The sequence below is a fragment of the Pelophylax lessonae genome (assembly GCF_965119305.1).
Source record: "Pelophylax lessonae genome assembly, chromosome: 5".
In the NCBI taxonomy this organism is placed as follows: Eukaryota; Metazoa; Chordata; class Amphibia; order Anura; family Ranidae; genus Pelophylax; species Pelophylax lessonae.
Genome location: NC_138772.1, coordinates 223831092 through 223844617, shown reverse-complemented (window position 1 = coordinate 223844617; position 13526 = coordinate 223831092). Strand labels below are relative to the sequence as shown.

Below are 13526 nucleotides of genomic sequence, written 5' to 3'. Positions count from 1 at the left end.
TGAGGCGCAATGGCCAAAGAGAAAGTACCCAAAGGAAAAAAAGGGACTGATGGAACATTACCCTCAATATAAATTTATTAAAAAAGAAGGCAACCACTTACATCAAAAAACAGAAACAAACACATGTAAAAAAGCTCAAGTAAAAATAGCACGGCCGCCTGCAGAACGGTCCGTGGCTAATGGTGACGCAGCTAGCCCCCTCCGACGCGTTTCCTCTTAGGAGTCGTCTATTGGAATTGGAGCTGGTGGATGGGTCATGGGTCAAAGGACAATGCAGACACCATTGTCTGCACATATTGGCACGTCACCTTGGCATGGACTTATTTATCTTATTTTGATGTTCAAGCTGATTCACATTATTTGAGAGACTTTTATGTTCTTCTTTTTTTATATCTATCACGTTGGTTTATGTGAAACACCAGTGTATGTTTATACTACTACGTCACTTTGGCACGGACTCACTTAAAGAAAAAATTTTTTTCAGAAGTCCAAGAAAAGACACATTATTGGAGAAACTTTTACGTTTTTCTTTCATATTTATTATATAGACCTATAATTAGTTTTCATTGTTAGCGCACTATTTATTTGCCATTTCTTCACTACTAATACGTTTCTAGTGCTGCTTTCATCTTTCCATTTTTTGTTTTGTGCACCTTTTACTTTCACAATTATTGCCCATTCTTTAGGATGAGCCCAGTTCTGGAATGGATCCATGGTCTAAACGTCACCTTTGGGAAGCTATCAAAAAAGAAGTTCATGATGGTTGTGCAGTAGTCTTTACCACTCACAGGTACAGTACTTTAAAAGTAGAAAGGTTATAACAATTTTCAAAACTTAAAAAAAAAAAAAAAAAAGTGCATACTTAACCCTTTCTTCACCAAATTTAGTAAACAATACACTAAAGTAAATTTCTGGGCACACAAGTACAATGTTACCCAAGTTTTTAGCAAAACATAGAAGTTAAAAAAGCACTGATTAAATAGATACCAGGCTTGTCAAGCTTTAAAATTGTGCCTGAATACAAGAAGACAATGCAATTCATTACTCTATACTTTTCATTGACAATGCTTTAAAAATGTCCCTACAGGTCATCACTTTGATCGTGATTAGGAAATAGAATTATTGCTCACACTCCATTGTGTGTGTGTGTGGTGATGATGAACGCATCGTTTTTGTAGATAGGTGCCCCCAATAGGTGTTTTTACATTTACTGTACGTGTACGTTAATGTGTGGTTAGGGCAGGCTTACAATTTTTTATGGGGAGGTTTTTTTTTTCTTTTTCTAACCTGTTAAATGGTTTTATACAAAACAGAAGAAAATAAATTATTATAAAAAACCAATGTATAACAAAAAGGAAAATAGGGAGAATCGAGTCTACACACAAGAGCCTTTTCCTGGCTATCCACACGTAACTTGCACATCTTGCACAAAGAATAACCTGTTAAATATATTTATATTTAGGGATTTTTGGGAAGTTGAGCAAAGTTAGAGGTGAGTGAGGGTAGAGAACCAAAAGTGGAGTTATTCCACATAGCCCACGCTTTAAGAAATTATTCTAGGGTTTCCTCATTTAGGGCCATCAAGTAGGGCCATCATAGTCCTTATCTCAAATATAGGGGAAGTTTTTAATTGCTTAGGTGTAACGTTTTTGACAATTTTTTTTACTAAAAATGTATTTATATCACATAGAATGCAATAAGTCCCCCGTGTGATATAAGTTATTTGTTACTGGTTCTTTTTAAAGAGATTTTAGAGGTGTTTTAGACCTCAGAAGTCTCAACTGCCCTCCATTAAAGTAATAGAGTGCATATCATGCTCCATTGGCTTCTTCCCTGTCTTCAGTGGCAAGGGAAAGTGACACCAGAAACCATAAGTAACATTAAACACGCCAAACAGTTCTTTTACAGCTAAAGGAGATCTGCTAATGGATGTTTGCTTGTCTTCCCTTCCTTCACTCATTTTTAGTGGCACAAAAAGTGATCAGGTGATTGTGCATTTACCAGATTGTTTTCACAAGAAAGCCAACCATTTTCTTTTGCTTTGCAGCTTGGAGTGTATGTATAAGCCCCAGCTGCCATTGCCATAAGATATATATGGCGGTGGCTGTAAAAGGGTTAAAGCATATTTAAAGCGGAGTTCCGGGCACAGAAGTCATTTTTTAACAAACATACCCCCGGGACAGTCAGGGCTAGTACATTCCACAATGGCTAGCCTCTGATCTGTCCCTGTTCGCACTTACCTTTTAGAAGAAATACTTACTTATAAAATTTCTTCCACAGCGTTTCCATCTCTCTTGTGGGCAGCTGAAGCCGGTGCTGTCCTCTTCGGCGTCTTCTTCCGCGTCTTCTTCTCCCAGAATGCGCCTGCAGCGGCCCCTCTCGTCACTTCCGGTGCGGGGCTGCATTCCTCCACAGCTTATGGGCATGCCCAGAAGCTGTTTAGCAGGGGAATGCGGCGTCGCCCGGAAGTGACGAGCGGGGCCGGTGCCGTCGCATTGATTCCTGGGAGCGATGACGTTCAGCTCCCAGGAATCATCGCGAGACAGGAAGTGACGGCGGAGCCGCGGCGCTGAGGGAGGAAGTACACTGAGGTGAGTATTTACGATCTTCAATTACAAGGTGAGTAAACAAAAAAAAAAAAACCTAACTATCCAATTCCTTTTCAGGTGATGTCGAACTAGCGGACGGGCTCAAAAAAAAAAATATAGATTTTGTGCCCGGAACTCCGCTTTAAAGCCAAAAAGGGAAAATGTAATGTATTACAGTTTACCAGGTGCAGTAGTTGTGGTATGGTCACTTTTTCTTATACTCTTATGTGGCAATCCTTTAAATTACACGTTTCCTGTTCCTGGGTGAGGATACTCACTCCACTGTAACCATGAATAGAGGCTTGGTTGCCACCCAAACTGGATTTCAAACATGTCTACCTTTGTTTACCTCCATGACATGGGGGGATTAGTACAGTAGTTTATACACCAAAGATAGCATTGTTTTTACACCTAGTTTATCTCACAGAAAGTTTCAAGGAACATTTCTGACAAAAACAGGTAAGTTCTGTACTTGCTAAAAATGTTCTTAGCCTAAAAATAAATGAAGGTAAAGCAGACATCTATAGACTTACAGGCTTCAATGTATCACATTTTTTGTTCTTTGGTTGATTAATCCTTTAAAAGTTGCTTCTGCTTCCATCACTAATTACAATGGGTATTATTTATCTATTTGCATTAAATATTCCTTCCTTGTATTGTATCTTGCTAGTATGGAAGAATGTGAAGCTTTATGTACAAGACTTGCCATAATGGTAAATGGAAGTTTTAAATGTATTGGACCTCTACAACACATAAAAAACAGGTACATTTATTTACTTATTTGTAAATCAATATCAATGGTTACATGATACACAGAACATATATATTAAGGCTACCTAAATTGGGAAAGCATTGGATGAGTTTGGCTTTCTCCTTTCTTCTATACATTTCCTTACTTAGAGCAGTTGAATGTTATTAGCAGAAAAAATTCAGTCTAGGTAAACCAGCCAAGAAAATTATGGGATTACGCCACCTTTCTGGTGGATATTTGCATACTACATTGTACCTTGAATGCATTGTCCTTGTGCCTGTGCCTGTCTAACCTTTCTCATGTATACTTAGGCTGGTCATAGACAGTGCAAATTTCTTTCCTGCAACCATGGGTTGCAGGAAAGAAATTTGCACTATTTTCCCATCAGCACGGACAGTGCTGAAAGGGAATCCCTCCTGCCAAGACATTGTATTTTCCCAGTGGGGACAGTGATTATTCCTAGCAGCTATAGCAACCTCTACCGATAATCGCAAGTAAATCCGGCAGGCTGGTTGTATCAATCGATCAACTTGGTACATTCAGCCTGCCCATACATAGTTTGAACCTCTCTGGCTGAGCTTAGACAGTATTGTATCATCAGACACCCTAAAAAAAAACATTCGTGGAGCACAATGGTTTTGAAATGATCAACCGCACAGCAGCACATTGCTTTCCGGTCAAAAGCCTGTCCCCTTACCTCTCCTGTATTGTGTCTGTATTGGGAGAAGACAGTGATTATTGCTAGTGGGGTTATACTAGTCACTAGCGACAATCACATGTAAAATCCAGCATTCTGGTTGTCCTTGATCGATCAATCAACTTAGCACATTCAGCCTAGCCATTAATAGTTTGAATATCAGCCGAGATTCGAACAGTCTATGGCCTACTTTAGACTTGCTGTTCTATATTGTTACTTTCACCACTTTCTAGAGAATATGCAGCGCTGTGGTGTAATCATGCTGCAGCTGAACACTTGGCCTCAATTAAGAGTTTAAACTGGGATCAGAAATCTTTGATTGCCTGATCAAAGATGTTTGCATGCAGACACACTATGCTGCTTTTGTGTGCTCAAATATAATAATGTATTATGACTTCACTTGTTCTTTTGCATGTGTCTGTCTGCTTTTGGTTTATCCTTAGGTAGCTGTTCTAGTTGTCTTTTGAGTATTTTTTTGCTTTCTTCTGCTTGCTACCTGCCCAGATGTTCTTTCTATTTCTTCAATAAACTTGTCTGCTGCCAGCCCTGATCTCCAGGCTGTCCCAACCTTGTCTCCACACTACAATTTGCTACTCTTTTTTGGTCCTCTTTAAATTGTCAGCTGTCATCATCCAGGCAATCCTGAGGGTTGTGTTTTTTTCATAATTGTTGTTTTTTTTTTTTTATTGGATGTTAATCTAAATCAAATTTTAGTGGCAAATCATACAGAATAACAAAAGTTAGAACAATAAGCGTACCCAATGAGTAAAACATAAAGAATTGGCATAGACATTAAACGTTAGTCAACATCAAAGGTCAATAAACATGCTTACAAATACAGAGCTTTGTCAGTTCTAAGTAAGCGATGGAATAAGACAGTAATGCAATGCTTAGTAACAATATCAAACACAAATTTGGCACTTGCAGTTAAGAAAAAAATACAAGAAAAACAAGAATTTAACATATGTAACAGAAAGTTATGAAGTTACTGCACCTTCTAGGGCAGTGATGGTGAACTTGGCACCCCAGATGTTTTGGAACTACATTTCCCATGATGCTCATGCACTCTGCAGTGTAGTTGAGTATCATGGGAAATGTAGTTCCAAAACTTCTGGGGTGCCAAGGTTGACCATCACTGTTCTAGGGGATATGCTAGTAAAAATCCATTTAGTGTGAACCAGAGGATTCATCAGAAAGAGAGGGACGAGTGTCTGGAATGCCATAAGGTGAGTTATTCCAGTAGTTCCAAATACGATCAAACAAATCTAGCTGGTATTTTAATTTCTCTATCGCTCATTGACAGACGTAGTCTTCTTGATTCTCAAGAGCTGGGTTATGTTGTCTCCGCAGGAGTAGGACTAGGCAGAAAGACAAAACGTTCTGGCTCCACCTTAGGGGCAGTCCCTGAGGGTATATCCTCCCTCTCTCTGCTACAGGGAATCAGTTTTTTTCGGTCTAGTCAGGAGTAAGGACCTAAGTTCCTTGCTGGGATCTTTTGGTCCTGGCAAGATTTTTTTCTTTAGAAAAAACTTTTTTTTTAGGTAGTTTTTCTCCAGTGTTTTTTTCCTGTGAGATCTTCAAGCAAAAACGCCGGACTGGGTGACACTTGTGGTCACCCCAGCCGGCCTACGAGCGCGCGCAGACCATGGCATTGCGCTTGGTCGGCCGCGACACATTCAAGTAAGTATGCGGGGCCGGGCGACGGGCTGGATGTTGAGATCCAGTGGTCACCCCGGTTTCTGCCTACGAGCGCGTGCAGACCAGAGCTCCGCGCTGGGTCGGCCGCGACGGAGTCCCAGTGGAGGGACTGACCTTGCGAGTTAAAAGTCTCGCTTGGACGCCAGGAACCAGAGAGTCGAGGCGTCCGGAGTGGTCCACAACCCCCCACCCCGGTGGAGAGGGTATTGTGAAGAGAGGGTGCCTGTCGGTTTGGTATGGTGAGTAAACGTTCCCTTTTTTCTTTCCTCGTTATGAGGCAGTATGAATTATGGGCCCCTCCATACATGGTCAGTATATATCTGACACTAAAAAGTCCCCCTTGTAAATACAGTATGTGTTTGTGGGAAGTGGACTTGGTTTGAGAGCTAACACTCTACCCAGCAGACTGTAAGATTACAGCAGACATAGGAGGTATAATCCTACCTTATTTGTAGTGTATCTCCTGTAGATCAATATATCGCCACTTAGCAGAGATGCAGGTGGATGTGCTGGGAAAACGATTTCGGCGGTCCGCCGCCATTTTGCCGTAGACCAAGTGCATGTATGTCCTCAGGTCACGCCGGCCGCCATGTTTTTGGAGTCTTATGTCTCTTGTATGGGGGCGGCCATGTTTCATGAGCCCAGCTACCTCGTGGAGAGCTGGGAACGCCGGCAGGCGTACACAGGGGGCGGAGCCACGTCCTTCTACCCGGGAAAAAGCAACAGCTCCTTCCAGTCTGTAAAAGACAGACGCTGACTGCAGTTGGTTGGAAACTTCACTGCATCGGTTGGTGAGCCTTGGGGGTCCCTCTCTCTCTCTGTGGGGATCGAGAAGCAGGTACTCTGAGGGGCGCTATTGCGCTAGGGGGAGACACATAAAAAAAAAAAAAAAAAAAAAGAAAAGTTTTTTTGTTTTTTCTGGCAAAGGTGTCCTGAATTAACATGGACCCTGCCACTCATGTATCTCCTCCGGATCCCCTCGAGGGGTCTGCAGGATCCTCCAGCACCCCACTGACGATTGAATCATTGTCAGCTATTATGGAAACTTTTGTGTCCCGGGTGGAAGTGGCTTGTCAGGGACAGGGCGCAAGAAAGCGACCCCCCCCCCTAACCCCTTATTATCTGAAACCTCGGATTCAGACTCTGAGCCTATTTCTGAAGTTGCAGGTACTTCATCTGGGATTGGTGTCTCGGGTACTGTCTCTTCAGACAGCGAGGAGGATGTTTCGGCATCAGCCATAGCCAGAGAGGAAGCGTTGGTAAACGCACTCATTGTATCTGTTCAAGAAACCTTAAGATTACAGGGTATTCTGTCGGAAATAGCTGAAACTGAAATCCCTTTTGGGACTAAAAAACGCATCAAAGTGGCGAAGGTTTTTCCATTGCCCAAATGTTTTGGCAATCCAATCGAAGAAGAATGGCGTCTGCCAAAACGCACTTTTACTATTTCTAAACGCATTAACAGGCGTTATCCGTTTGAGGAAACCCTCATTAAGAAATGGACAGAACCACCTGTGGTGGATTCACCAATTGCTAGATTGAATAAAGCCACGGTTATTCCTCTAGAAGACGCTCCATCTTTTAAAGATCCAGTGGATCGCAAAATAGAAGCTATGTCTCGCACCATGTTTTCCTTGATTGGATCAGTTTTCAGACCTATAATAGCTATTGGTCTGGTTTCGCAGGCTGTAACTGAATGGACCAAGTGGTTACGCCGGGACTTAGAAGAGGTCCCTCAGGCGGTATCAGATTTGTTGGAACAAATGATACAGGGGTTACAGTTTGTGTGTGATGCGGCGTTAGATGGCACTCCATTATTGGCGCGAGCATCAGTCTCAGCAGTGGTTCTCTCTCAGGCGTACACTGTGGCTAAAAGGTTGGTTAGCCGACCAAGGTTCCAAAAAAGCATTGGCTAATATCCCCTTTTTAGGAGAGCGTCTATTTGGAGCCAACTTAGATGAGATCATTAAGGATCTCACGGGTGGAAAGAGCACCTTTTTACCGCAAAATTTTAAAGGTAAAGGAACTCGTCAAAGACGAGGGCCTTCTTTTTCTGCTCACAAGAGGTTTTTTCGTCCCGCGGGTGAAAAAATTAAGTCCTCCAAAGCTCCTGCAGGAGGCGTCAGGGATCGTTGGTCGGGCAAGCAAAAGCCCGCCCCCTCCAGACCTGAAGATAAACCGTCCAAAGCCTGAAGGTGCGCCCCCACCCATAACTGGGGTGGGGGGACGTCTTCGCCGGTTCCCGGATCCATGGCTTTCCAGAATCCCGGACAAGTGGGTTTGCGAAGTCATAAGGTCAGGGTACAAGATCGAGTTTCGATCTCTCCCACCGGCGCGATTCTTCCCTTCCAATATTCGACTATCCCCGGATCGTTTAGAAGATCTGTGGAGAGCAGTCACGGATTTACTACAACAAGGAGTGGTAGTCCACGTTCCTCGGACAGAACGTTTTCAGGGGTTTTATTCAAACCTATTTACAATACCCAGGAAAGAGGGCAAAGTGCGTCCAATTCTGGACTTAAGGGCACTCAATTCTTTTGTCAACATAAGAAAATTCAGAATGGAGTCCATTCGCACAGTAGCAGCCTTCCTTCATCCAGGGGATGTCCTGGCGTTCATAGACATCAAGGACGCATATCTTCACATTCCCATTTTCGCAGGACATCAGCGGTTTCTACGCTTTTCCGTAGAAGAGAACCACTATCAGTTTGTGGCGTTACCTTTCGGTCTCGCCACGGCTCCTCGGGTCTTCACAAAGGTGTTGGCCCCAATATTGGCACTACTGCGCCAAAGAGGCATATCGATTCTTGGTTACCTAGACGATCTTCTGCTTCATGCAGAGTCTCCTCAGACCTTGCTACAAAACGTAGAAATTACTATGATTTCTTTACAGGAATTTGGGTGGCTGGTGAACCAGCAAAAGTCATTTCTGGTTCCCACCCAGAGGCTCGAATATCTGGGTCTAATTCTAGACACAGTCAGGACAAGAGTCTTTCTTCCGGTAGGGAAACTCCGGAAGATTCAATTAGCAGTCCAGTTGTTACTATCCAACAGCTGGTCTTCTCTTCGAACTTGCATGAGGGTTCTGGGGTTGATGGTGGCTTCCTTCGAAGCAGTCCCATTTGCCCAGTCCCATACCCGAATTCTTCAGCAAGAGATTCTTCTCAGATGGAATCGGAATTCGGAATCCCTGGACAATCAGATCCGATTGAGCAAACAGACCAGAGAGTCTCTGGTCTGGTGGCTTCGGTCTCCGATGCTCAGCCAGGGAAAGTCATTTCTGCCAATATATTGGACGATAGTGACCACGGATGCCAGTCTATCCGGATGGGGAGGAATTCTCGGTCAGTTATCTGTCCAGGGACTTTGGTCCCCGGAAGAATCCAGGTTGCCGATAAATGTATTGGAACTGAGAGCGATCAGACTTTGTCTGATTCACTGGACCGAGCAGCTCCAGGGCAGCCCGGTTCGGATCCAGTCGGACAATGCCATGGCCGTGGCTTATGTCAATCACCAGGGGGGCACCAAGAGTGTCCGAGCGGCCAAAGAAGTGGCTTGCATTCTTCGCTGGGCGGAACGATTTGTTCCAGCGATCTCTGCGGTGTTCATTCCGGGGGTGGAGAATTGGCAGGCAGATTATCTCAGCCGTCAGACTCTGGATCAGGGGGAATGGTCCCTCCATCCAGACGTTTTCCACCAGTTGTGCCTACGGTGGGGCACCCCGGATGTGGATCTGTTGGCATCACGATTCAACAAGAAAGTACAGAGATTCGTGGCTCGCTCCCGCGATCCTCTAGCAGAGACCGCAGACGCACTGATCGCCCCGTGGGGGCAATACCAGCTAATGTATGCCTTCCCTCCTCTCGCGTTACTGCCAAGACTTCTTCGCAGGATAGAGGAGGAAGGAATTCCAGTAATTCTGGTAGCTCCGGACTGGCCTCGTCGAGCTTGGTACGCCGACGTGGTCAGACTGGTGGCGGACGTCCCGTGGAGACTTCCTCTCAGGGAGGACCTACTGTCTCAGGGACCGATCTTCCATCCTGCTTTACGATCGCTGGCTTTAACGGCCTGGCTATTGAGACCCAGGTGCTGAAGGACAAGGGATTGTCAGCTTCAGTTATTCCTACTCTAGTTGAAGCAAGGAAAGCGACTTCCAGAAAGATTTATCATCGTACATGGAAGTCCTACATTGCATGGTGTGAACCTCTGGGGTTCCGTCCACGGTCTTATTCGGTTAGTCGAATATTAGCTTTTCTGCAACAAGGGGTTGAGCAGAAACTGGCCTTGAGTACTATCAAGGGTCAGGTCTCAGCATTAGCTATCTTCTTTCAGAAGCCTTTGGCTACTCATTCCTTGGTGCGGAATTTCATCCAGGGGGTGCGACATCTGGCTCCGCCAGTGCGCGCGCCGTTACCACCCTGGGATCTTAATTTTGTATTATCGGTTCTTCAGAAACCTCCCTTTGAAGATATTAGGGAGATTCCTCTACCTACGTTGTCCCAGAAGGTGGCCTTCTTGGTGGCTATCACTTCTGCACGCAGGGTGTCAGAACTGGCCGCTTTATCTTGTCGTTCCCCATATCTGGTGGTTCATAGGGATAAGGTGGTTCTTCGTCCGAATCCATCCTTCCTACCAAAAGTGGTTTCAGAATTTCATCTGAATGAAGAAATTGTATTACCTTCCCTGTGTCCTAAGCCCAGTCATCCTCGGGAGTTTGCTTTACACTCCTTGGATGTGGTCCGGGCGATCAGGGTATACTTAAAAACGACAGACTCGTTTCGCAAGACGGATTCACTTTTTGTGATCCCGGATGGACCCAAAAAGGGGTTGCCTGCATCTGCCGCGACCATTTCCAAATGGATCAGACAGACGGTGGTACAGGCTTATTCTATTAAGGGTCGGGAGCCCCCGTTCCCTGTTAAGGCGCACTCCACTCGGGCACTTAGTGCGTCATGGGCCTTTCGCCATCAGGTGTCAGTGGTCCAGGTGTGCAAGGCGGCTACCTGGTCATCGGTGCATACCTTTACAAAACATTATAAAGTTGATGTAATGGCATCATCTGATGCCGTGTTTGGCCGCAAGGTTTTGCAGGCCGCCATTTGAGGAGACCAGTGGTCTGCCTCGAGGGTTTTTTCCGTTGGAAATTTTTTCTTTTGAGTCTCATTCTTTGTTTATAATGAGCCTTTAAAACTTCTAGTTTGGCACCGGTTGGGCCTTCTAGATTGGATTTTGATTTTTGTCAATCCCACCCCTCATTTGTGGCACTGCTTCTGGATGTCCCAGCTCTTGAGAATCAAGAAGACTACGTCTGTCAATGAGCGATAGAGAAAAGTGGATTTTTGTAAGATCTTACCGTAAAATCCTTTTCTCTTAAGCTCATTGACAGACGTAGTACCCGCCCCTCTATCATTGAGTTGGGTTGGGTTAAATTCTCTGTTACTGCTTTAGAACAGAACTGATTCCCTGTAGCAGAGAGAGGGAGGATATACCCTCAGGGACTGCCCCTAAGGTGGAGCCAGAACGTTTTGTCTTTCTGCCTAGTCCTACTCCTGCGGAGACAACATAACCCAGCTCTTGAGAATCAAGAAGACTACGTCTGTCAATGAGCTTAAGAGAAAAGGATTTTACGGTAAGATCTTACAAAAATCAATTTTTTGTTGTGAGATACTCCAGGCGATGTAAGGCTCCATGCACACTGGCTAAAAATTGCTGCTACTACAGGAGTTTTGTGTTCTGCCAGTAGAAGCAGTTAAAGTTATCCTATGTGTCCATGCACATTAGGACTATTACAGGCATATTTTAAGCTCAACATTTAGAGGCAGGAAAAAACCCTTCTGGTTTGTGTTTGTGATTGGTGCTTTCTGGCAGAAACAATGCAAAACTCTCCTAAACTCTGTACAAAAAATGCTCTATATGAGGTTTTTTTTTTTTTTTTTTGCTGCTAAGGGAACCAGCATTTTTTAAGCCCAGTGTGCATGGTGTAAATTCTGCAATGGCACTGTGAAGTTGGTTCAAGGGTGGGGTTTGCAGTAGATCTCCAGTAGGGTGGAATCAGTCGCTTAACCACTGTCAAAATATGAGTGACTATTTTTGTTTTTGCATATTTAGACATTCCTGGAAAAGGCAGACCAAGTAGACATTGTATAGGGAATAAAGCTAAAGATGCATCTAACACTTGTTGAAGCACTTGAAGTACTTGCTGCCAAAATGGTTGTATTAAGGGACATTGTCCAAAAAACCTGACTTAAGGACCTGTACCTTGTCCACAGCACCAGCAGTATTTTTGGATATTTTGATCGGTCGACCAGGCAAATGTTTGATCTGAACTCATGCTCGGGCCGAACCGTTCACCCATCCCTATTAAAGAATAAAGGACAGTACAGGCTATCCTATGCACCCAACAGTGTCATATAAATTTAGTAAAGGAACTCTGCAGATTACGTAGCTGGGTCATAGGAATTGAGACAGGCAAAGTCTCAAAAAGTAATATAATATAAGCTGTGATAAGTGAACACCAATAAGCAAATAAGCATAAAACCGTGCAAATGATATATACACAAAAGTGTAAAATTGAATAACCAAATCATACAAATTATATAAGTTATAATGAAAAGTCCCAATGGTGATAAAGGTGAGGCTTATATATCACTTATATAATTTGTATGATTTGGTTATTCATTTTTACACTTTTGTGTATATATCATTTGCACGGTTTTATGCTTATTTGCTTATTGGGGTTGACTTATCCATTTATTATTATTATCACTTAGCGCAGCTTATATTATAATATTTGTTGTTTGGTGATATCTCACTGGAAGCTGCTTCATTTGTTTGTATTTTTTTCACTAGCGCGGTTACATCGATGCCACATCGTTAGATGGAAAAGAAAATGATCATCCTTCAGGGGGCTGAATTCAAAGACACCCCAGAAATCAAAGTGAAAAAATGATGCAGCAGGCACGTCCATTTTGCTGAAATTTCATTGAAGCAAATTAAAATTATACTCAGTAGTTTGGATGGCCCCCACCTGCTTGTATGCATGCTTGAAAATGTCGGGCATGCTCCTAATGAAACCATAAATGGTGTCCTAGGGTATTTCCTCCCAGATCTGGACCAGGGCATCACTGAGCTCCTGAACAGACTGAGGTTCAACCTGGCGGTGTCGGATGGACCGAAACATAATTTCCCAGAGGTGTTCTATTGGATTAGGTCAGGCGAGCTGTGGGGCCATTCAATTATATCAGTTCCTTTATCCTCCAGGAACTGGCTGCATAGTCTCACCACATGAGGCTAGGCATTGTCGTGCACCAGGAGGAACCCAGGACCCACTGCATCGGGGGAGGCTATGGAAAAGGGCTCATATATGTAAATAAGAAGGGGGGGATATAAGGAGAAGGGGCCTCTAAAGTTCAGGGTGAATGGAGGGACAGTTTTGAGGGTGGAGTTAACTTATGAACACCAGCCAGTGCTTGAGATGTTGAGGGGGGTATCTAAAGAGCAGGCCAATACACTCATGAAGCAGGGGCCAGGAGCAATGAGGTATATCTGGGGAGGTGAAGATGATCAAGCAAGAGCTGGACCGGGTGCCTCACGTTGCTCCAACCAGGTAAAGACTGCTTCAGAATCCTTGAAGAAGTGAGCTTTGTCTTCTCCCACGACTTGGAGTCTATCTGGGAATAGCATAACGTAGGAAATGTGTCATATCCGGAGATGACGTTTGCTCCCGTCTTTTCTGTTCTCCAACAGAGAAGTCTGGAAACACCATTATTGTGCTGTGATCAAGGCGGTTGCT

General features: G+C 44.0%; 1 protein-coding gene across 1 annotated transcript in view; it reads left to right on the top strand.

The window, feature by feature from the left end:
- The window catches only part of LOC309556013 (ATP-binding cassette sub-family A member 13-like), a gene marked incomplete at its 5' end in the record, with an annotated part of 219981 nt that overhangs the window by 110133 nt on the left and 96322 nt on the right, over nt 1-13526 (top strand). The window contains 2 exons of the mRNA XM_082258276.1: nt 687-790; nt 3259-3351. Coding sequence (XP_082114402.1) covers nt 687-790; nt 3259-3351 — 197 coding nt within the window. The remainder of the gene's footprint in view (nt 1-686; nt 791-3258; nt 3352-13526) is intronic.